At 39.6% G+C, this 24,220-nt stretch overlaps 1 protein-coding gene across 12 annotated transcripts in view; it reads left to right on the top strand.

Annotated features, from left to right (window-relative positions):
• Positions 1-24,220, top strand: part of LOC133500420 (intermembrane lipid transfer protein VPS13B-like) — a 506,059-nt gene that overhangs the window by 144,214 nt on the left and 337,625 nt on the right. Inside the window, exon 20 of one of the 12 annotated variants that reach the window (XM_061819061.1) lies at positions 18,627-22,452. The exons of 8 other annotated variants lie outside the window; for them this stretch is intronic. In XM_061819061.1, coding sequence (XP_061675045.1) covers positions 18,627-18,763 — 137 coding nt within the window. In that variant the 3' untranslated portion in view covers positions 18,764-22,452. Of the gene's footprint in view, positions 1-611; positions 769-4,660; positions 4,720-13,065; positions 14,046-18,626; positions 22,453-24,220 lie in introns of those variants that run through there. 3 more of the 12 variants (XM_061819064.1, XM_061819063.1, XM_061819062.1) reach the window with 3 other exon arrangements.

Raw genomic sequence — 24,220 nt, 5'->3', positions numbered from 1 at the left:
GAGCCCGCTATACACAGTATTGACCAACCTAGACATGGAAATGCCATAAAGGATCGAAAAGCCCAGAAAATGCAGTTGTCTGCTCAGGTGCAATAAAGAAATTGAAATTTATCTGATTTATCGAATAAATCACAGTGTCATTGGTAGTCGATTCCCAAGATGGTGATGCACTGTATATATTGGTATTGGTAAGGAAAGGCATGGGATACATTTTTAGGAATGTTGGTACAACAATAATCTTGAGATCGCTGGCAATTTTATGGTCTCAGTTTTGTTTCCTGTTCCCTTTGTTCCAAATATTCAATGTCATGTGTGCTCATTTTTTTTTAACTGTGTCCACCTCTCCATGTTTATCATCCTCCCTTGGGTTACCAATCAGCTCCCTCCAGGCACACGTGTCTTGTCAATCACCATGTAGTTTACTTAGTTCTTGTTGACACGTTGCGTTGTTGCGTTTTTGAAGTCATGTCTGTCCATGGCCATGCCATTATCTCTCTGTGCCAAGTCTTGTCTAGTTTCTAGTTTAGCATTATTTCAGATATACTTTACTTATTTGGCTGTTGGAATGTTGTTTAGTTTGTCGTTTTTCAAATGAAACGTTTTTTTTTTAGATTCCTGGATTCCTACTTTGCCCCCCTCCGCTTCCCTGCACTTGGGTCTTCCACGCCTTGCCTTGTCTTCCTTGTATTCCCAAACCACACCTTGACAATTTCTGTGTGTGGAATTTCAAAAACATACTATTTTTTTCAAAGTTAAAGATCAGTGTCTTCTCCAGAAAGTGAAAAGGGGATTAAGACACATTCTGATTTAGTCATAGATGTCCTGATTACCATTTCTATCACAAATAGTTTACTTTGCCCCTTCCTGTCATATGCATTCTTACGTCCTTACGTCAAAAGAACAACATCACATGCGCAATAACATTTATTCAAATATTAACTGCACAAAAGCCTCAGCAGAATATTTGGTACAAACACACACACAGTACTTGTGGCATGCTCGTACAAACATACCCAAAGTTTATAATGTATATGTCAAAAATATTTCCATCAGTTAATAAATAAAATGAATTAAAAAGCACCTTAATGTTTGACAATTTGACCAGGCTATCTTAGAGACAAGTTTGAAAAGAGTGTTTCCCGTGTTCATGCGCTTGTGTACTAATGTTTGTATGCCACAGACATTTTTTTGGGGTCTCAGATTTGAAGCCCATTTTTTGATGGTGGTCAGGCTTACAACAAAGGCGATCGCATATTCAGTATTCCTGTCATCGTCCAGAGGGTTATGTGAAGCCTCTTAGAACAGTGACAATGGAATGATGAATGTAGTGCAGCGGAACCGTGACAGAGCTGTCGAGCGTTGGCTCACAGTTCTGAGGACTGGTGTTCAAATCCCAGCCCCACATTTGTGGAGTTTGCATGTTTTACCCGTGCCTGCGTGGGTTTACTCTGGGTTCTCCGGTTTCTGCCCACATCCCAAAAACATGCATTTAATGGAGATTCTAAATTGCCCCTCGGTGTGATTGTGAGTGCGACTTTTGTCTGTCTCCATGTGCCCTGTGATTGGCTGGGAACCAGTTCGGAGTTTACCCTGCCTCCTGCTTGTTGACAACTGGGATGGGTTCCAGTACTCTCGCGACCATCGTGAGGTTAAGCGGCTCAGAAAATGGATGGATGGGTGGATGGATAGATGGATGTAATGCTTTATTTCCAGTTCCGAGGTTTGACGGAGGAGGAGGAGCACCAGTGTGAGCTGCAAATTTTGGTTGGACTGACTCATCTCCCAACATTTTATGATTATGAAAATCCATCAATCCATTTTCTACACTTCTGATCCTCACTAAGTTCACAGGTATAAGGGAACCTATCCCAGCTAACTGTAGGCAAGAGGCAGGGTACACCTTTAACTGGCTGTTAGCCATTTAGCCTTTCATTAAGCACAGTTGGTTAGTTCCATGTGGTTCTATGGAATTCGTCCATCCATCCATCCATCTGTCTGTCGATTCATACATTTCATTCATTTTCTGTACTGCTTATCCTCACTAGGTTGGTGGGTGTGCTAGAGCCTCTCTTAGCTATCTGTGAGCGAGAGGTGGGGTCCACCCTGAATTGCTCATCAGCAAATCACAGGGCACATACAAACAACCATTCCCACTCACATTCACATCTATGGGCAATTTTGAGTTTTCTATCAACCTATCATTGCATGTTTTTGGGATATGGGAGGAAACTAAAGTACCTGGAGAAAACCCATGTAGGCATATGGAGAACATGCAAACTCCACATAGGCGGAGCCAGGACTTGAGCCCTGGTCCTCAAAAACGTGAGGCAGACGTGCTAACCATTCATGGAATGCATTCTTAATATTCCTATAGTGTGATCACAGTATTTTTGGTGCATGACATTCCCCTAATGGAGTAACTTCTTTTCCAAGATCATGGGAGTTTCAAGGGGCAGTGTTTTGAAGACTTGGATAACATCAAGATGACTCTGACAGGGCTTTGAACATCCTGGAAAGTTCTAATTGTGCTGGTGTGGCACAGAAGCCTAGAAAAGTGTGTTACACTCCAGAAGGATTGCTTTGAAGGGGGAAACATTGTTGTGGATTTGAAACTTGTCTTTTGTGACACCATTTTTGGAGTTTTTCTGAAACTCCTTGTGTAGGCAACATTTGTCATATTGAATCATTTTTCAACTTTTTAATAGGGATACCTTGTCAGTTTTATTTACTTTTTATTTCTGATTTATTGGGTGATGTGTTGTGCTTTGGACAGCTCCCCTATTCACACAACCTGGATTGAGTACAATTAATTACTTTAGTTTAAATGTAGAACGTCTGGGTTGCACCACTTGGTTCTTTCCCCAGATTCAAACAGCCATGGTCACCTGCTGCAGTAAAGCATAAACTCATACATACATGCTTACATTTTAGAATATCCATGCATGACTTACACAGTTACAACATGCATGTCATAATGACAAATCAGGCTTATTAATGAACATCTTTTATTAATTTTAAAAAAGTACAGTTATTCTTCAGCAACATAAAATTAATAAAGTAAAAGTAGTTTTGTCTTACATTTGCCATCAGTGGAGTACCTGAGACAGCCACTTCTGTATTAACTTAATCATATAAATTGAGATTTTTGAGCCTCCTTATAAGAGGTTTTTGACCACATCATTCATATTAACCTCCAGCAATACTCTTGTGACTTATCATTTTGGTCCATTGACATTTGCAGTCCTCTTTGGCTTGATCTTGGCCTGTCACTGCTGATTGATGAGAGAGACTTTTGGGGCCTTAGACGAGCCAAATGTGAGGGACCAGTGGGAGCAGAGGGCCAGAGGGCGTGTGAGGAGCTTGGCTTTATGCTCAACTTCAGGGCGAGCAGCGCCCTGCAGGTGTTTCCCGCCACCCTCCACCACATTCACTTGCAAAAGAGGAGGAGGGATTGTTGGGTCGGGTGTGCTTTATGATCATAGTGAAGACAAAACGAAAGACTTGAGTGAGGGATAGCATGTGTTCTCCCTAAGCACGCCAGCAGCTGCAAGACAGTGATTTATGCTTTTCTTAGAACTCTTAGTGCTCTGAAAATGTTACATTTAATCAAGCACACTGAAAATAGGGCAAATGTTAAAGATGTTCCCTATAAAACCCCACCAGTTTTGATCCCTTTACCACACCATGGAGTTTGTGAAAATAAAGGTACAAAAGTGATCTTTAATCTTATCTTAAACAATTTGAGACCTCCATGAAATGTATTCTTGGACAGTGGTCTGGGACTACTATTTGAACATATGTATGGAGTTTCCTAATAGATTTGGAAACTTTTGATGTTCAGTTTGAGTTCAGTTGTTCAATCGAAAGGGGGAAAAAAATCATATTCATGAAATATTTTGGCATAATAGTTTGTGACATTTTTAGATTTATTGAGCCCCCTTGATGGCACTTTGAATGTCCTAACTGGGGAACCTCCCCATAGCATTATAAAAAGTCGCATCTTGTACTCCGTAAGGTCTTAGACCAAATACTAATGAGAGCAGATGGAAAAGAAGCACCATCATCCTTTGATCCGAATATTTAAACCACAGACACACTCTAGCAAGTGTTGTGGCTGAATGCATTGAAAGGCACATGCTCCTTTTGCTGAAACTGGAACCCTTCAATGAGTTGCACTGTAGATGAGGTGTGAATTTTGGGATATCCCTTGGTAGTCTCCTCCATTACAATATTTCAAAGACCTGCTGTACTTTCATATGTCCATCTATCATACTCCCTTTCACTTCTGTGCATGTGTTCATTCACTCCATCGAATGGTAAATCAACAGGCTGGCTTTGTTTCAGGCATCAGCTTGATGATTTTAAGCTGCTGTCATGAACTTTGGCTGGATGATAAATCCACAGTAGACAAACCTAAACTAAACCTAAATTGTATATATATGAATCTAGTGAATAAGTCAGTGAAAAATTAGACCAGTTGGGCCTATTATCATCCATCCATTTTCTGTACCGCTCATCCTCACAAGGTCACAGGTGTGCTCGAGCCTATCTCAGCTATCTCTGGGCAAAAGATTGAGCACACGCTGAATTGGTCACCAGCTAGTTGAAGGGTACAAAAAACAAAACAAAAAAAGCCATTCACACTCATTCACCTCTACAGGAATTTTAGGATCTTCAGTTAAACTACCACCTGTAGTTCTGTGATTTGGGAGGAAAACAGAGTATCTGGAGAAAACCCACGCAGACATGAGGAAAACACGCAAACTCCACACAAGTGAGGCTAGGATCTGAACCTCAGTACTCGGAACTGTGAGGCAGATGTGCTAACCAGACATTACCATGGTGCCCCTATTATTATTCAAAGGTCAGTGCTGCCACTACCTTCTTTTGCATACATCTATCATTCCATCCATCTCACTCACATGACTCTTAAAAACTCTTCAGACCAATGAGGATCTCAGGGATTTGGCGTAAATAAATCATAGAAAGCCTTTGAGATACCTTGTAACAGACAGTATGAGTATGGGGATGGTTGACATTAAAACAAAGAAAAGGAACAGGCTTTTTTGTGAAAATGATACAAGTGTGGCACATGCCATGGTGATGATGAGCATTCCGTATTCTTTAGTTATAGTTTCATTTTCGAGTGAAATTCGTAATGTTGGTTTTGTTCTTTGAAAACAGTCACGTGAAAAAGTGCCTGCCTCCTTCCTGATTTATTATTTTTTGTACGCTTGTCACACCTAAATGTTTGCCAGCAAGACATTTACAAAATAGTCAAAGACAACACAAGTAAACACAAAATGCAGTTTTGAATGTTTTGTTTATTCTTATGGGAGAAAAAAGAAATAAACCTGCGGTGCTGTGTGAAAAGGTAATTGCCCCCTTAAACCAAAGACTGTTTGGTTCAACGTTAGCAGCAAGAACTGCAATCAAGTGTTTGTGTTGTCTTGCAGAAATGTCTCTTACAGCGGTGTGGAGGATCTTGGGTCCACTCACCTTTGAAGAATTGGAGTAGTTTAGCCACATTGGAGGTTTTTCAAACATGATCCATCTTTTTAAGGTCATGCCACAGCATCCCAATAGGATTCAGGTTAGGACTAGGCCACTCCGAACTTTTCATTTTGTTTTTCTTCAGATGTTAAGAGGTGAATGTCCTGGTGTGCTTTTGAATCATTGTCCTGCTGCAGAATCCACATTCATTTCAACATGAGGTCATGAACAGATGGCTGGCCATTTTCCTTCAGCATTTTTGGGTAGACAGCAGAATTAATGGTTCCATTTATCACAAATAGTCTTCCAGGTAAAATACCTGAAGTACAAAACAGCCCCAGACCATCACACGACCAACAATTTCCATCAGAATTTTTTTGAAATGCGTTTTTTCTTTTCTTTCTTCTTTTTCTTTCGGCTTGCCCCACTAGGGGTCGCCACGACATGTCATCTTTTTCCATTTTAGCCTATCTCGTGCATCCTCCTCTCAAACACCCACTGTCCTCACGTCCTCCCTCACAACTAGGGGTCGCCACGACATGTCATCTTTTTCCATTTTAGCCTATCTCGTGCATCCTCCTCTCAAACACCCACTGTCCTCACGTCCTCCCTCACAACATCCATCAACCTTTTCTTTGGTTTTCCTCTCACTCTTTTGCCTGGCACCTCCATCCTCAGCACCCTTCTACCAACATACTCACTCTCTCGCCTCTGAACATGTCCAAACCATCAAAGTCTGCTCTCTCGAACCTTGTTTCCAAAACACCCAACATTGGCTGTCCCTCTAATGAGCTCATTTCTAATCCTATCCAATCTGTTCACACCAAGCGAGAACCTCAGCATCTTCATTTTTGGTACCTCCAGTTCTGCCTCCTGTTGTTTCTTGAGAGCTACCGTCTCTAAACCGTACATCATGGCCGGCCTCACCACTGTTTTATAAACTTTGCCTTTCATCCTGGCGGATACTCTTGTGTCACATAGAACACCAGACACCTTTCGTCAATTGTTCCACTCCGCTTGGACCAGTTTCTTCACTTCCTTACCACACTCTCCATTGCTCTGTATTGTTGACCCCAAGTATTTAAAGTCGTCCACCTTCACTATCTCTTCTCCCTGGAGCTTCACACTTCCTCCACTGCCCATCTCATTCATGCACATATATTCTGTTTTTCTTCGGCTAATCTTCATTCCTCTCCTTTCCAGTGTGTACCTCCATCTTTCTAACTGTTCCTCCACATGTTCTCTGCTTTCACTGCAGATCATAATATGATCTGCGAACATCATGGTCCATGGTCCAAGGAGAATCCAGTCTAACCTCGTCTGTCAGCCTATCCTTTACTACTGCAAACAGGAAGGGGCTCAGCGCAGAACCCTGATGCGGTCCCTCCTCCACCTTAAATTCTTCTGACACACCAACGGCACATCGCACCTGTACTATTCTAACATATTTCTCCGCTACTCCAAACTTGCAGATGCAGTACCACAGTTCCTCTGCTCTGTCATAAGCTTTCTCTAGGTCTACAAAGACACAATGTAGCTCCTTTTGACCTTCTCTGTACTTTTCCATGTGCATCCTCAAGGCAAATAGTGCATCTGTGGTACTCTTTCTAGGCATGAAACCATACTGTTGCTCGAAGATACTTACATCTGTCCTGAGCCTCCACTTCTCTTTCCCATATCTTCATTGTCTGGCTCATCATCTTTATTCCTCTGTAGTTTCCACAGTTTTGAACATTGCCTTTGTTCTCAAAAATGTGGTCAGTCCTGGAAGAAATGTTCACACTGTAGGTCAGGATGCCCAATTCACATTATTTTTATTAAATTGGATATTTGTATGTTGTTGTTCACATTACAAAAAGAAATACGACTTCTCGTGGAGACGAAATACATCCTTGATGTCTCACGCATGTTCACAAAACAGGATGTTACATTCGTCATCCACATAAACACAAGGTGCCTTTTTGACAGGAGTAAATAAAGTCCCTCATGTAGGTTTTGTTGTCATTTCAAGGTTTTTCTGCAACCAGAGCCAATATTTTATTGTATTCATCACTTCTAAAGCTGTTTTGCCAAACAATTGTGTCGTTTGTTGCCATTTGATGTCTTATCAGTATCAGAATCAGCTTTATTGGCCAAGTGTATAAAAACAAGGAATTTTTCTTTGGCAGTTGGTGCTGCCCTGGTACAACATTCAGAACAAAGAACCACGTAGCAACAACAACAAAGAGCAAGAGACATTTCTGTTTATACGAACTACTCCTTTTAAGTCGTGCAAAATGTAAAATTTTCTTCATTTAGAACAGGTAAGAGATAGGTGTGTTAATGTCCCACATTGTTTTAAGCTTGTACACAGTTTGCAATTCCTGCTCTAGCCCAGTGCAATAACAGTTGTGCAAAGGGAGCAGTTTAAAGTGACGAATCAACTACAGCACAGAACATACTGCAAAATATAAAAACATATATTACTAATACTATTACTGATTGGACCAGCAGAACGTGAGTGAGTGTCCTAACATGGCACAAGCCAGAAAATAGTAGGTTCACTGGTCAAGAATTTAATGACTTAATTTCCAGAGGGGAAAAAAAAACTGCTGGAAGAGCTGGTGGCCAGGATGTAGAGGATCCAAAAGGATCCTGCCTTCTCTGGACCTAATTCGCGTTCCGGGCAAGTCCTCAATAGTAGGTAATTTGGTGCCGACAATCCGTTCAGCGGTTTTTGATTGTCCGTTGCAGTCTGACTTTGTCCTTTTTTGTGGTGGCCCCAAACCAGACTGTGATGAAGCTACATAGTACTGATTAGATGGAAGGCTGTGTGGAACTGTCTGAGCAGCTCTTGTGACAGGCCGTGCTTCCTTAGAAGTGGCAAGAAGTACATCCTTTGCTGGGCTTTTTTGAGGAAGGATTTGATGTTCGTCTCTCACTCCAGGTCTTCTGAGACTGTAATTCCCAAGAACTTGATGGTCTCGATGGACACAAGACAGTTGGACAGCATCAGGGGCAATCAATTGAACATGTCATAGACATCCAGATTACACTTGTATAAGACTGATACACACATACAAAAGAGGCCTTTAAAAAAATCTGAATTATTGACATTGACATTGAAATGAAAAAATCAGATACATCCCACATTGGGGGAAAAAAAAAAATCTGACTTGCCCTGCTATGTTAACATAGCCCAAGATTTTTTGACATTACTATTTGTCTTTCCTCTTTTTTATTAGTTATTCATATTGAGAATTATTCAGATTGCCAATGGAAAAGAAGGAATGACCGGCGGATTGATCTTGATTGTCTAATGTGGACATTTGCACAGTGGTAATCCCTGGCTCACCGTGTACTAAATAAGCCGCTTGCTATCCAGGGCCGAGAGCCAATCCGCTACTTGGCTGTGTGGCAAAGGTGGGGGAGGTCAATTTAGTTAACCTTATCTAATTTAGTGTTGTCACCAGATCAAAGGTCACCACATTCCACACAGCAGATCAAACAATATACAACGCAGTCAAAACAAGTGCCATCCCTGAATCGCCTAATCAGGAATTTGGGGTTTTATTTTCACACAGTAGAGGTGATAATGTCCAGGCTAACTGTGGCAGGATATCACACTATCTTTGCTTGGATTCATTTTAATTTGTCTTGCCTCTCTGCAGGACAGAACTCACGTTACATACACTATTTCTCCTTACTCCAAATACCTTGTCAATGTGATATGCATGTTTACATAATTATTAATGTAACTTTGGGCTTTGCTAAAATCGGCATAAAATTCCAAGTACTTTAAAACCCATCATTTGTCACTGGATAGCGTTTTCTGAACTTAAATATCAAAGCAACCAATTGTTTGTTAGCTTGTAAAACACATTCTTTTTACTACCGTAGCTTACAATGACAAAGGCTGAGTGGTGTATCCCTGTCTGTTACTTAAATAACAATGATCATAATTTTCTTTTTTCCATCTCCCAGTATTGCAGTGTTCCAGCTTGAAGTAATTTCCTTCCCACCTCCTGATATTTTTAGAATTGGGTTACTGATTCATAAACTCATACGGCCAGTACTTAAATCACATACAGACTAACCAGTGTTCAGGCACCTTGCAAAGTGCTGTTGAACCATGTCGACTGGCGTTCTGTGCCACTATCCAAACCAATATGGGGTTGACCGCTCCACTGGCCATCAGAAAACATAGTGTTGCCGTGGGAAAGTGAAGGGGATGAGAGCCCATTAGCCTTTTCACAGCTCAGCTGTTGTACCAGGCCTCCTTCCATGCTCTATGCCTTTCCTGTCTCTCTTAGCCCATTCCTCCCACACTAATTCTTAGCTCCATCTCAATCTTCTCCGTTACCCACACTTTCCCAAGCTTTACTGTTGCCGAAAGTGGGTCACACTTTAGCACTCATAAAAACAAATTTGAGTCCCAGGGTGAACCAATGTTTTAGACTAAAGATGAAATGAGATTCGGAATCACATTTTTAATCACCTTTATTTGCCCAATATGTCAAGAACACTCAAAGATTTTTTTCTCCGGTAGTTGGAAACGAATGAGCAGCACTTTGCCATATTTGATTGTTTACTCATTAAAAGGGAACATCAGCTGTGTTTAGAGGTTAGTTTTACCCACTTGTGTTGTCGCATGAGTAATAAACAGCAATTTCAGGAAAATCGGTGTGCTTGGGGCACTAAATGTCGTAAAATATAGACTGGCCTAAAAAGAAATAAAATGACTAAAATAAAGCCAACAGTTTCAGTCTGTGGGTTTTAGGCTTTCGTAAATTAGGGAAGCTTAGGTTACTCACATTTTTTATAGTGTACAAATGTGTGTCCACAGGATTCACAGTCACCTCTCAAATTAAATCTCTTAGTTTCCCATTAATTTTGTGTTAATGTCCATACCTTTGTATTTACTTCATGGTCTCACAATTGGAAGTCTGTTAACTCAGGCCCAAGCAATTGCTAAAGGAAGTCGGAGCTTAACATCCTGGTTTATGTCAACCTCTCAGCTGTCCATTGCTGACTGCAGGGTTCAAAGCCTTAAGATATTTCTTCCTGCCATTACGCATGGCATTAGGATTTGGGGAAAAGAACAAGAACTTTTGGACATGTAAAGTTTTATTCCCATGTATTTCAAATCTTTTGATGGACAGTAGCTGATATGATTCTTCCTTAGGCAAGCTTTTGTAACACTCATTCTTTTTTTAAATTTTCAAGGTGTCTAGCTCATGTGTTTGTGTAAAAACACTATATGCCCTTCTAGTCTTTCAACCCACTTGACTTTTATGCACTCCTCTGCCAGGTTAGGCAGGAATGTTCATGGCACCTGTCAGGGAAACTAGATTTGGAAGGTGAATGAATGAGATCTCCTTACAGGGCAAGCTTTCGTCCAAGAGGTACTGGTCAAGCAAAAGTTATGGTTTCTTAGGTGAGGGGAGAATTCAGCTCCCTTTGGTCTTCAGCCTCTTGTGGAATCCTGAGCTTCATTTTTTTTGAAGGCCAGAAAAAAACCTTTCGACTGGTCATCTTCACTTCTGCTGAACTTTTATGACCACTTTTCATTTTCTGATTGTGAACACTCATTTATTTATTCTGTGCCTCTGTTTCTCCTCGCCCTTCCCCTGTTTGCTCTTTTATAACCAACATGGTGTGGTTTACATAGAAAAGGCCAAAGTTTAAATTTACTTTTTGTGTACATGTCTTAATTTTTGTACTATGTAGGTGGACAAAACAGAATTGTCCAAAAATAAAGGTTACATGTCCGGTATCAACTCTCTATTGCTGTTTAAAGCCCGGGTGTCATCTCTATAAACATTCTAAAATATATATTGTAAAGAAAAATACATATGACATTATTCACTTCAATGTCTATACGAAAAAATAAATGTGAGCGGAGACTGCGTCATCCATGCGCAAAGTTGCAGAAGTGTCATTGTATGATATCCAAGTTATCGCCATATTGGCTGCGTCCACCGTTCGTGACGTCACCCGGACATTCGCAAATGTAAACACGCGTTGCACCCTAACTAACTCTGACACGGAAGCTCTTTTCGAAAAGGAGAACACCACACAACCCAAGTGAAGTTACCCGGTCAATATTACACTATTGTTTCGAGCCCTCGGGGCAATATTAGTGTCAGGTTCACCAATCAGACATTCATTAAACGGGACAAAAAAGGAAGCAAAGACACCAGTTAAAGTCTCGTGAGGAGAGAGGAGAGGAACTGTGTCGTACAATTCACCACTGCACTCTCTGATTATCCTCTCCTCAGCACCTCTATTTATTTAGTTTTAAGACGCCCCTTATTTACATGGATGTTACAAAAAGTAGACGACAAGCAAAACAGTTTGAAACAAGGTGTACATGTTTGTTCATGTGTGTGTGGATGTGTGGAAGATTGCTGAATACATGTGTGGTCATCATTTCTTTAACAGGCAGCATTTCTAACAGTTCTGATGATTAGATGTTTTTGTTCTTGCTATCTCCTGCTCGGAGGCTGTCACATTATCTAGGGCAGAGCAAGGCATTTCTTTATTGGAAGCAAATGTATGATAATTATGATCACAATTATTCCTACAATTAGACTATATTTTCGAACCATATTCAGATGATATGCAATCACAGCAAAACCTCATCCCCGTGCGATCCACTTCCGCGGCGGAGATGAACCATTGCGGCGACGCGCAGCCTTCGCAGAAGCAATGACCACCGAACGCGGTGCCTCAGCCGGTGTGGCTAATTTTCTGCGCCGTGGTGGCATATAAGGAGGAGGTGGAGCCGAGGCATGATGCTTTTAGGGTATGTTAAAAGCAGCTGCAGTACTCTTTGAACACCATCGAGCTGGGGCGCATTACTGCCTACCTGTTATTTGGAACCCATGAAGCTCTCGTCCTCCGCACCCGTGGAATCCATTTTTCACAACGAACCCGGTCTCTTGCAAACTTTTGAAGGCTAAATGCAGAGTGTTCAAGCAATGTCCAGCAATGCAATGAGCCGGCATTTTGGCGAACACGAAGGAACAACGAGCTACCTTCCCGGAGGTAAAACTAATGGAAACAAACGAGTCCACTTGGGGGCGCCTCTGTCCTGTACGTCACTTCCTGCTTCTTCTCGAAAACAAATCCCTCGAGAGAATTTTCATGGTGGGAGTTACAAAAAGCTGTATAAGTCAAAATCATGTTTTGTGGTGAAAAAACACATGGGACCTGTGGGTTTTTCATTAATAATATACCAAAAATCATCAATTTCATGACACTTGACCTTTAAGTACGATTGTTATGCATTGTTTTCTTTGTAGTATTTTCTTTTATGTCACAGACGTACTGACTGCTATTACAAATGCAGATTAGGATGAAAACCTGACCTGTTACATTACTATTTATCAAAAAAACAAGACAAAAATAATTTTGACATCACTGTGCAATCACACATTTGATGAATTACATGGGGTGACTTCACCACATCCTCGTTGAAGAAATGAATAAGGAAAACATTTTTGAGCATGAAGTATAATCATGTGTTTTGAAAGCTGTGTCTAATATGTCTCTGTGCCCATGCTGTGTATCAATTTAATCAATTTCCAGACAGCGCAAATTGTCAGGACTGAGAGGTCTACCACCAGGCCTGGGGCTACATCCTTGCTTCTGTGTACACTAACTGGGGACTTGGACCGCAGCATCTCCCTATCAACTCAATGGTTGACAGTACCATTTGGCACAGATTCTCTAAACCTGAGAGTCAATTCCACTCATATTCTGTCACTACAATAAAACAACTATCATGATAAATGATAGTATCGTTGTCATTATAACTGATAGTATCGTTGTATTATTATAGCACATAATACTCCAAGTACCTTGTTCCATCGCTACAATGCAGTTCACTGTTAACGCCCTCACTGTTACACCGATTTATTTTTTTGGCTGTGTTATATTTTACAGTGTTGCAATTTTTTTACAGCTAGATGATTGTACTTTGTGCTTTGGATCCTGATTTGCCAAGGGAAAACCCGCATTGTGTTTTGCATCCAAATTGGCTAAAGGACTGTAGACTATTGTCAATCAATTAAGTCTCCTGTGATGTACAGAATGCGCTCAGCTTGCCAAATTTACATAATTGCTCGACCGTAGCAGTGCGGCTCTTTAGTTCTGTATGTTTAAAAGTTTTCTCCCAGAAAATCTCAGAATGTTGCTGACGAATGAAGACCTGGCAGAAATGAAAAAGCCAGCAAATGAGGATGAGGAAGAAGAGGACATAGGTGTTGAGAAAGATGAAGACAATGGACTAACACTTGATCGCTTGACAACAATGGCCACTGAGTGATCTTCAGCGACCTGCACAAGAATGGGACCCTTTCTTGTTTTGTTCATTTTACAGTTCTCAAGGATAATTGGAGGTGGGATGCCGGTTTATTTGAAAATTCTCGCCCAGAAGAAAAACGAACCCCAGCAACGACCCATAATTGTGTTCTTCACTTGCCGGGGCTTCAGTGGAAAACGAGGCTACAGCAGAGCCGCAAAGAGGCACGGCCAGAGGAACTGTGAAATACGCGAGTCACTATTAATAATTTCTTGTGTGTCCAACCTCATAGAATGACCATTAAAATTACATTATTTTCTAAAAGCTATAATGTTTTTCTTTTTATCAGAAAACATTTATACCTGGTCCTGAATGAAGTGGAAGAAAATGGATGAAGAACGTATGTATTTATTTTTCGAATAGATTTTTGGTCCTAAAACAGGTTTTAATCTATGGTTACATTCTAGAATACAGTAAGTAGTGTTCTTAAAAAAAAAAAATCTACAAAGCTTTAAACTTGGAGAGTGTTTAAACAAGAGACGTGAGAAAATTTTAATGACTGTCTGCAAAAAGTTTATAAAGTGTGTGGTTAGGTTCAGTCTTGTTTGTCTTGATATTCCTCTAAAAAAATAGTTTGAGACTTGCTTTTTGTGTCCCTTTGTCATTTTGGAAATGGGCTTGTCTTTCTGGAGTGTTTGTCTGCTGTTGTGGAAGACATCTTGGTAGAAGAAATGTCTTTTTTTTTTTTTATGTTGACCCCATGTTTGGATGGTAAAAATTCACAGGGAATCACAGGTAACGGCACTTTTGGCGGTGTTGTAGGCTACAGCATGGAGAAACTTAAAGAAGCAAGAAGTACATCTCAAGGCAGTCTGTAAATATATGTAGTTCACAGAGGAGCCTGGACTCCCCTAGATCTTGCCGTGCTTTTCCAATATGGTGAACTCATTGCCTTTTTTTTGCTGCCACTCGCCTTCTTTTTTCTTTCTTCTGCTTTTTTTTCTTTTCTTTCTTCTCTCTTATTATTATTATGAAAAGTAAACCTAGGACTTTTAATTAAAGGTGAGGTATACATATTGCAGACTTACAACCTACTTCATGTCTAAACCAGGGATAAAAGGTGCGGGACTAATTCCTATTCAGTGGTGTAGCAGTTTGAAGCAGGCCACCATCCTCCCTTGTGTCCCACCCCACAGTTAATGCGATGCAAAACAAGTGTGGTGTGAAAACCCCTATACATGAAGTCTAGATAGTTTTACTCATAATCATTCGGACACACTGTATTGAGTTTTAGTAACGTGCACAGACGTTGCCCGGATTTCACTGAAATGTACTTTTTCCTCGTTTTACTCGAGGATGTTTTGGCCCCCTTCTCATATTATTGCACAGTTTCCCTATGTTATTGTTTAAGATAAACAAATGCAAATATCAGACATATATAACCGAAAAACCATTCAATGTTACCTGGCCTTTTATGAAAAGGTAATGGTCCCCTAAACCTAATCTAACAATCCTCAGCAGCAACAACTGAAATCAAGTACTTTCTATACCTGCCAATGAGTCTTTCACATCCCTCAAGATATTTTGGCCTCCTATTCCTTGCAAAATTTTCGAATTCACCAAAAATGGCAAGTTTTTTATTTTAACATTATGGCTCTGCATTTCAATTGGAATTAATTCTGTTTTTAGGCCATTCAGAGGTTGACTTGGTAGGTTTTGTTTACTCTACAGCTGTGCCACCGTGCTGCCAGTGATTAAATAATAATTGTAATACCTAGATGTCCAGGACAAGGAAAATATATCCTGTTCCACAGTAAATTATAGGCCTTTCTGGCCTTTCTCCTTTTTATATCAACAGATTGCTCTAATTCTCATTTTCTTACTGATTAATCTGCCATGTTTTGTGACTGAGTCACTGTCCTCTTGATGCACTTTGCATTTTCCCCCACATACGATTACTTTCCTGTTAAATTGTAAATCATTGTAATTCAACATATTTTTTTGGTCTTTTGGTATAAAATGTGGAATTATAGTAGTTAGTACAGAGAGTTTTCTTTGTATATCCTCTATGTATGTAAGTTTTCTGGTTGTATGTTTGTCTAATATTGTTGTGCTGGGTGGCTCTTGTGAAGTTATCTAACACTATCGCCTCATAGAATCACTCTCAACCTTTAACCTCCATCTGCCTTTGACAGACAGACAACCAGCCCCTCTGAGACAGGTACTAGACGGCTAAGTGGTAAATACTGTAGATGTGTGACAATCCTGAGTGGGTGAAAGGCCCCTTTAGTGAACTAATAAATCTGGCTAATCTGTAAGCCCTATGATGGCCAACACTCTCCCACCACCTCTGCCATGTCCAATGTGTTGGCAAAAGCATTTCAGCACCATTGCTTCTGGATCAGTCTTAGCCTCTGGGCGAGTCAGTCAGTCGCCCTGTCAGTCCAATATGCCCAGTCCATCAGTTTCATTTAAGAGGCTTTTAATACTCTTGATTAAGGTGTCAAAGGTCACACCGTCGTGCTTTTCCATAATAAGTAGAAGGATGGAAGATGGGATGGTGGAGTAGAGGGCGTGTGCTATGGTGTGATATAAAGCAGATGGGGGAAGCTCAGCCAAGAGAATAGTGAGGCAAAAAAGTATTTAGTCAGCCACCAATTGTGTAACTTCTCCCTGCTAAAAAGATGAGAGGCCTGTAATTTTCATCATAGGTAATCCAGAAAATCACATTGTCTTTTTTTATTCACTAATTATGTTAGAAAACAAGTATTAGGTCACCAACAAACATGCAAGATTTCTGTCTCTCTCAGACCTGTAACTTCTTCTTTAAGATGTCTTCTGTCTTCCACCTCTCCATAACCTCAGACAGTCACACTCCAAATTGCAATTTGACCAAAACCAAAGAGCTGTCAACCAGCCTGGGAAGACTGAATCTGTAATACGTAAGCAACTTTGTGTGAAGAAATCAACTGTGCGAGCAATTATTAAAAAATGGGAGATAAATAAGACCACTGATAATCCCCGTGATCTGGGGCTCCACACAAGATCTCAGCCTGTGGGGTCAAAATCATCACAAGAACAGTGATGAAAACATCCCAGAACCACACAGGGGGACTTGGTGAATAACCGACAGAGAGCTGAAACTAAATTAACAAATGCCTTTGCCTCCAGGGAGTGAAATCCTGCAGTGCCAGACGTGTCCCCCTGTTTAAGCCAGTTCATGTCCCGTTCCAAATGAAGTTTGCTTGAGAACATTTGGATGATATAGAACAGGATTGTGAGGATGTCATATGGTTAGGTGAAACCAATTTTAACTTTTTGTTTGAAACTCAACTTGTTTGGAGGGAAAAGAATGATGGGTTGCATCCAAAGAACACCATACCCACTGTGACGCATGGAGGTGGAAACATCATGCTTTGAGCTTTTCTTCACAAAAGGACCAGGACGACTGATGTGCGTACAGGAAATAATGAATGGAGGCATGTATCTTGTGATTTTGAGGGAAAACCTCCTCCCATGAGCAAGAGCATTGAAGATGAAACGTGGCTGGGTCATTCAGCATGACAATTATCCCTAACACACCACCTGGGCAACAAAGGACTGGCTTGGTAAGAAGCTTTTCAAGGTTCTGGAGTGAGCCAAAATACTAGCAACAATACGTGAAAACCTTGGGAAGACTTACGGAAAACATTTGACCTCCGTCATTGCCAACGAGGGGTATATAACAAAGTATTGAAATGAACTTTTGTTATTGACCAGATACTCATTTTTCCACCATAATTTGCTCATAAATTCTTTAAAAATCAAACAACGTTGATTTTATGGATTGTTCCACCCCCTTATTTTGTCTCTTGTGGGTGAGGTATAACAGTGATGAAAATTACAGGTCTCTCTAATTCTTTGTAAGTGTAACAATTTGCAGAATCTGTGGCTGACTAAATACTTTTTGGCCCCACAGTATATCACTAAGTCAAATGATAGATTTGACTGTAGAACCAATGGTATTTTCACATTGGGGTCCTTCAGTTAGCTTGAATCAAACATTAGTTTGTGTGCCACCTTGGTGTGCTTCAGTTAGATAAGTGTGAACATAGCAAATAAATTGACACACACAAAAGTGCTACTCACTTATAATGTGAAGCCATCCGACCTCAATCTACGACCTTATGATGTGGTATGGGTGCAAAAGGATGAAAGAAGTTGAGATTGATCCGCTCCTATCACTCTTGAAAATCATCTTAGTGACGTAACTACATGTGACATTTAAGCTGATTAAACTTAGTTTGACAGACATGTTTGGTTTATCATGTTTCCAGTGACCAGCGGCCTTCTTTTCACAGCAAGAAAAAATGATATGGGCAACTTGTGCTTTTAAAATACTCGTACATTAATATTTTCTAGTATAGCCTGTTAGATAATTGTTAAGGTTATGAATATTGTCCAATTTGCTCCATGTTGAATTTCTTTCTGCTGGTATATTCACTTGTACAATATAACAAACATACTTCTATTTTGAGTTTTGCGATATATAAGAAAAAAGAGGAACGTCATGTGGTTTGCTGGGACGCATTTGGTTCACTTGGAATTTTTGTTGTGTGGGGCCAAAGATGTTTTTATACTCACCAAGTGATTTTGGCCAAATAAAGCCAACTACTTACTTTTATTGCAGCATTCAGATCTGAGTAAATAAGTAATCTATGTCATCTTAATTGAAAGTGAATGAAGCTCATATTTAGTCAAGGTTCATTCAAAAGTCCTGATAAATTACAACTGTGATGATTGGTAGCTCCACCTAGTGACATGCTGTGAGGCCTGTAAACCTTTAACCTCTGCTCTGTCATTGCAGACTCCGCAGTGACAAGTTTACCCTGCTGTTCACACCTTGCTTATCAAGCAGCAGTCCTTCTCTGCTATCACCAAGCTTCACACGAGCTTCCTCTAGCCCACAGGGAAGCTAGACTGACCATAGCACTAATGAATTAAGGCCTTGCTCTTGAAGGAGTGGCATGTTTGTCAAAGGGGAGATGTAGATGATAAATAAAACTGGTGATGTAAAATTAGATGTTCAGTACAATGTTTCATTTAGAATTTTAAATGTGATCGTGGTCAATCCCTGTCGGATAAAATCCACTGTAATCCAGTGTTAACCATTCCTAAATTCTCATCTAACTTCACTTTTAAAGGAAAAAGAGATCATGACTTTCACATGCTCTCAGTTGGTGGCCACACATTAGGTTGCAGTCAGACTATTTGGATATAGTGCCACACGCCGATCAGAAATGTACTGTTGAGGAACATTTCAGATTGTTCTTACTGCGATCAAAGTGTTAACTTGGGGTCGCCAGTGACAGGGGAGGGAAAGAACAGCAGGGTGCTGGAGACGTTGGTCAGGCACCGACTGGTTATGCACCGGAGATATTTTTCCTTTTCCAAACAAGTGATTGAGTTTGTTACTCATAGTGCCGTTCACATGTGTATGTGAGAAAGTACAAACTGTTTTATGGAAAAAAATGCACAAAAACACATCTTAAAGGAGATATACATTTTCTCAATTTTAAAGCAAGTCCAACATCTCTGTGAGATGATTTTATTACTAAATTATTCCAAGGATATTATGTGAGAAGAATATTTTCGTATTCATTGTGCACTTTGTTTTCAACTCTCTGAGACACAAAATTCCTTTTGCACATCTTGTTGTGCCTTTTGTACACTTTCTATTCCCTCACTGTCCCATGTCTGTAAGAAATCGCCTCATTGACCTTTGGTAGGTCTTTGTTCCATCACTGCCCCCTTGTGGTTTGCTATGAATAATGTGAAGCCATCCACCTATAGCTGATGGCAGACTACCCCCATGGTACAATTACAATATTGTGCATCAAGTGTGGTATCTTGGGATTTGTGGCTAGTTATATAAGCATGCGAGATTGTCTCTTTGCTGGGAAACATGAAAGCACTGGTGTCTTGTCAATGTGGACACAGTGATTTCTGTTATAAACAACAATGATTTGCTGACAGTGGGAAGTTACTATTTTCCCATTTACTGTAGATGAAATGCACTATTATGTTAAACTGTTGTATGTATTGCTACGTATACATTCATTTGTTTTTCATTTTGGAGAAATATAAAAGGCACACCAATGTCTTTCGTCCTTTATGCAAGGTCAACAACACAAAGACTGTCCGATGCAAATTTTTTCGCCACAAAATAACTTGAGTCACTTTTCAAAATGTCAAATTAACCCAGGCCTTTACATGAATCGCCGATTTGGTTGTGTGAAATATTCTATCTATGTATCTAGTCTTGGCACTGTGTGCATGCGTGTGTGTGTGTGTGTGTGTGTGTGTGGTGTGTGTGTGTGTGTACAAAGTTGTGTAAATGTTGTGAGCCAAAAGGAATGTGGCCATTCAGAAGGCTTCTCCTCTCCAAATAAATATTTGGTGATGACAGTATTGAAGATATGTTAAACATAAGCGGGGTCATTGTCTATTCAAATAAACCTACGGTGTGGTGTTGGTGATGGGGGCGCATATGTGTCTGTATTTCAGTTGTGCTCATATGAAGGAAGGAATGTTGGAGACAGAGCGATAACTAAACATATGGTCAGTCAATGCTAACCACTTGATGGTATTGTTAGAGTGGACTTTATTATCTATGGTAATGAAAAATCAAATATGTGTTTGGTCGTATTGGTGAAAGGTGTTGATCTCATTAAAAATGGCAATAATTCCTTTACAAATTGTGAAAGAAGAAAATTGAGCCAATAAAACGGTGTGCTCAGCCTCAACATGAAAATGACGTAATGTGATGTGGTAAATCAGAGTTCTCCACCTTGTTGAATGTACAAAGTTGTTTGAAAGGGATGGAAACGTGTGATTCTAGCATTTTCAACAATAGAAATGTTATCCATCCATTCATTTACCATCACAAGGGTCACGGGAGTCCTGAAACCTATCCCACCTATCTTCGGGTAGGAGTAAACCCTTAACTTATCCCAGCTAATCGTAGGATACAACCATTATCACTCACATTCACACATACGGGCAATTTGGAGTCTTCAGTTAACTTACCATGCATGTTTTTGGAATGTGTGATTAAATCGGAGTGCCCGGAGACAAACCATGCAGGCACGAGGAGAACAGGCAAACTCCACACAGGCGGCACCACAATTGAACCCTGGTCCTCAGAACTGTGAGGCAGGCGCTGTATCGATTCATCCACCATACCTTCCAAAATCTTATTTCAAGATAAAATATAGCATAGCCACAAATACTTCACACGAATCAAATCTTCTCCTCATTATAAGCAATGGCAGGGCTTGCAATTTTTAACTACTTTACGTCCAAATGAGGGAAAAGACCTGTGAGGTAACTGAGCAACCCGTTGCAAATATGGACACACTTGTGCCTGGGCTCTGTGCTCCTTTGGCTGGGCTGCGCCTGTGTGTGAACTGTGCCCTCCCCTACAGTGATGACCACAAAAAAAGAGGTGCAGATTAAAAAGAACTTTAAATTGAGGCAAATTAAAACCAAGTAATTTTAACCTTATTCTCCCTTACAAAATCTCATGCTATACTTTAAGTCCCAGTTCACTGATTTTCAAACGCTTTAATTTAAACCAATTCAAATGATTTCATAACGTCCTTCATGACAGTTATCCTGTTGCACCCACATTTATTGAGCAAATTAAAGTTTTAAGTTAAAATGGCTTTTAACTTTAAAAATAGTCACAATGACTGAAGTGCCAATGACTATTTTATTCATTGTAATTTATTTTGATTGACATACGCTCTGTTTCTTTTCAAAGGACATTGGATCAAAACACAGTTATTAGCAATTAATAATTTTTTGGTGTTTATTTTTATTGGGAATAAAATTGTATTACACTTTCAAAAATGCAATTGTACTCTATAGTCAATTAAGCGCTGTTGTATGAAATAAATAGAAAATGCATTTTATGTGGTCCAGTTCTTCCATCCAATACTTTTCCTTTAAGGGTCAGGGTTTTTTTGGTATTTATTACAGGAGGAATCTATCATGTTTTAGCTTGGTAATTCATAATAAGGCTAAAGGGGAGGAAAGAATCCAGTTGGTCCTTTACCTTTTTGTCATTGTAACCCTGCTGCAATTTTCATCCCATGTTCAAGTTTTCTGAAACGATTCACCTACGGTTTGTTAAATGCAAGAACCATATTGATTTTTATTGCATCATCTGATTCAAGATTTTGCAGGCATCAATCATAGTGCATTTATTGTGTATGGTCTCCCTTTACTTTTCCATTGATTATTTTAGCTTTGCCAAGCTAGAGTAACTTTGCCAATACAATATCTAACACATCTCAGAAGATAACTTTGCAATCTCTTTTTCCAGCACATGAGCATTGCGAGTTGATTAAGATCTTTCCCTTCTAGTCCTGCCTATAAATATTAGATAGATTGTGAAGATTAGGCAGGGTGTTGTCCATTAAATTATGGAGTAAATGTGTGCAATGGCCCTTTAATGTATATCTGAGTTAGATTCTTCTTTATTGTAAACCTGTAAACTCTCTCAATTTCACTACATGTTCATAAATTTTTACAGTGCATAAGGCACTATGTACATATTTTAGATAGAGCAGTTTATATTTTACTTATTCATTTTTAACTCTAGTCTATTATTGCACTGCAGGTCTAAGAGGAATGTTCTATCAGGTATGTTGTATGCCATCAATGTATGACATATTTGACAATAAAGGACCTTTAACTTTAATTAGGTGCTGTCCTCACTTAATTTTTAAGAGACTGTATCTTACTGCTTTCTCAGTTTTTTGTTCCATTGACTGTGTAATTTTCATTTTTTTTTTACAATAAAACTAAGACTGTATATAACAGTGACATATACCAAAGTTCTTAAAATATGTATTTATTTGGACACCTCCATTCTTATGTGGTTATTCCAGGGATAGGTTTATTTGTTAATACCACACTATTTTAGGTATGGTATTTTTGCAATTCATTCAGATCAGTGACCCCCTCTTTGAATATTGTGTTTGTATTATCCATACCAAGTTCTCTTTTGTTACGATCTGGTTAAATATGTTTATCCAGTGGTTTAAAAAGCCATAGCCCATTATACAGATAATAAGTCATATAGGCCAACTGTGCTTTCACTTCAGGGAATTATTTAAAGGGGACACAATTTTGCATTTTCCCCCACAAGTTAAAACAATCGCACGTGTCTTGGCCCCAGAACACACAACAAAGCAATCAGGCTAACTAATTTATGCCTTATAAAAATCATCCCATAAAATTATCCTTGGTTCTTTGGTGGGTTAAAAATGAATTTGTTCTCCCAATAAGGTCTCAAACTGGTGGGGCCGACAGTTACTAAGATTGAACGTTCAATATTTAGGACCACAAATCTTAGTGTGTTGCGAACGTCCAGTGCATTCTCAGTAATGACGTTGTGAATTCTGAGTTGAAACTGAATGTAGCTCATCAAGAAGACTGACTAAGGAACAAGGAAGAAGCCCAAAACAACAATTAACGTTTCACTTTCAAATCATATTTTCATGTTCATTGTACACTTGTAATGCTGATGAGAAGATAATCATAATCTGTGCATCCAACAAAAATCTGTAAAGCTCTGCATACCTTTAGGCTTTAAAATATTATTTTATAAAGTTGACATACACTGTTCCCAAAAGTATTCACTAACCTGCTTGATTAATTTATGAATATAAGTGAAATCTCATTCTTAAAAGCCATCAAATTTAATATGACATTGATTGCCCCTATGCAATTATAGCAAATTAAACTCTTCTGGAAAGGCTTTCCATTAAATTTATGCGTGCTTTTATGGAAATTTACAACATTTGTCCAGAAGTGTATTTGTGACGTCATCCGAGAAGGCCTCACTGTCAGTGTCATCTCTAATCTATCCAAAATTGTTCAATAAGGTTGAAGTAAGATTCGTCCAATCCAGTCAAGTTCATCTACATCAAACTCTCACACATGTCTTTATGAACCTTGATGTGTACACTGGTGCACAATCATGTTGGAACAGGAAGGGAGCATCTCGAAACTGTTCCCACAAAGTTCCAAATGTCCACAATATTAGCTCCTGAGCTACAGTACAAGGAACCTTAATGCTTCAGCATACAAAGAGATTTTGTACAGTCACACAGTCTGGAAATTACCCCTTTCTGTTCCAACATGTCTGTGCAACGGTGCACAAATCAAGGTTTACCAAGATATGGATGAGAGAATTTGGTATGGATCAAATCGACTGGCCTGCAAAGAGCTTTCTCCTCAACCCAAAAGAATATATTTGGGTTGATTTCAAGTTGACAATGAGCCAGGCATTCTCATCCAACATGAATGTGTGACTACGTAAATATTCTCCTGAAAGAAGGGGGAATAATTCCAATGACTCACTTCTAAAACTTGTTGAAATCCTTTCCT

This window comes from Syngnathoides biaculeatus, chromosome 5 (assembly GCF_019802595.1).
Source record: "Syngnathoides biaculeatus isolate LvHL_M chromosome 5, ASM1980259v1, whole genome shotgun sequence".
Classification (NCBI taxonomy): Eukaryota; Metazoa; Chordata; class Actinopteri; order Syngnathiformes; family Syngnathidae; genus Syngnathoides; species Syngnathoides biaculeatus.
This window is presented reverse-complemented; position numbering and strand designations above follow the sequence as displayed.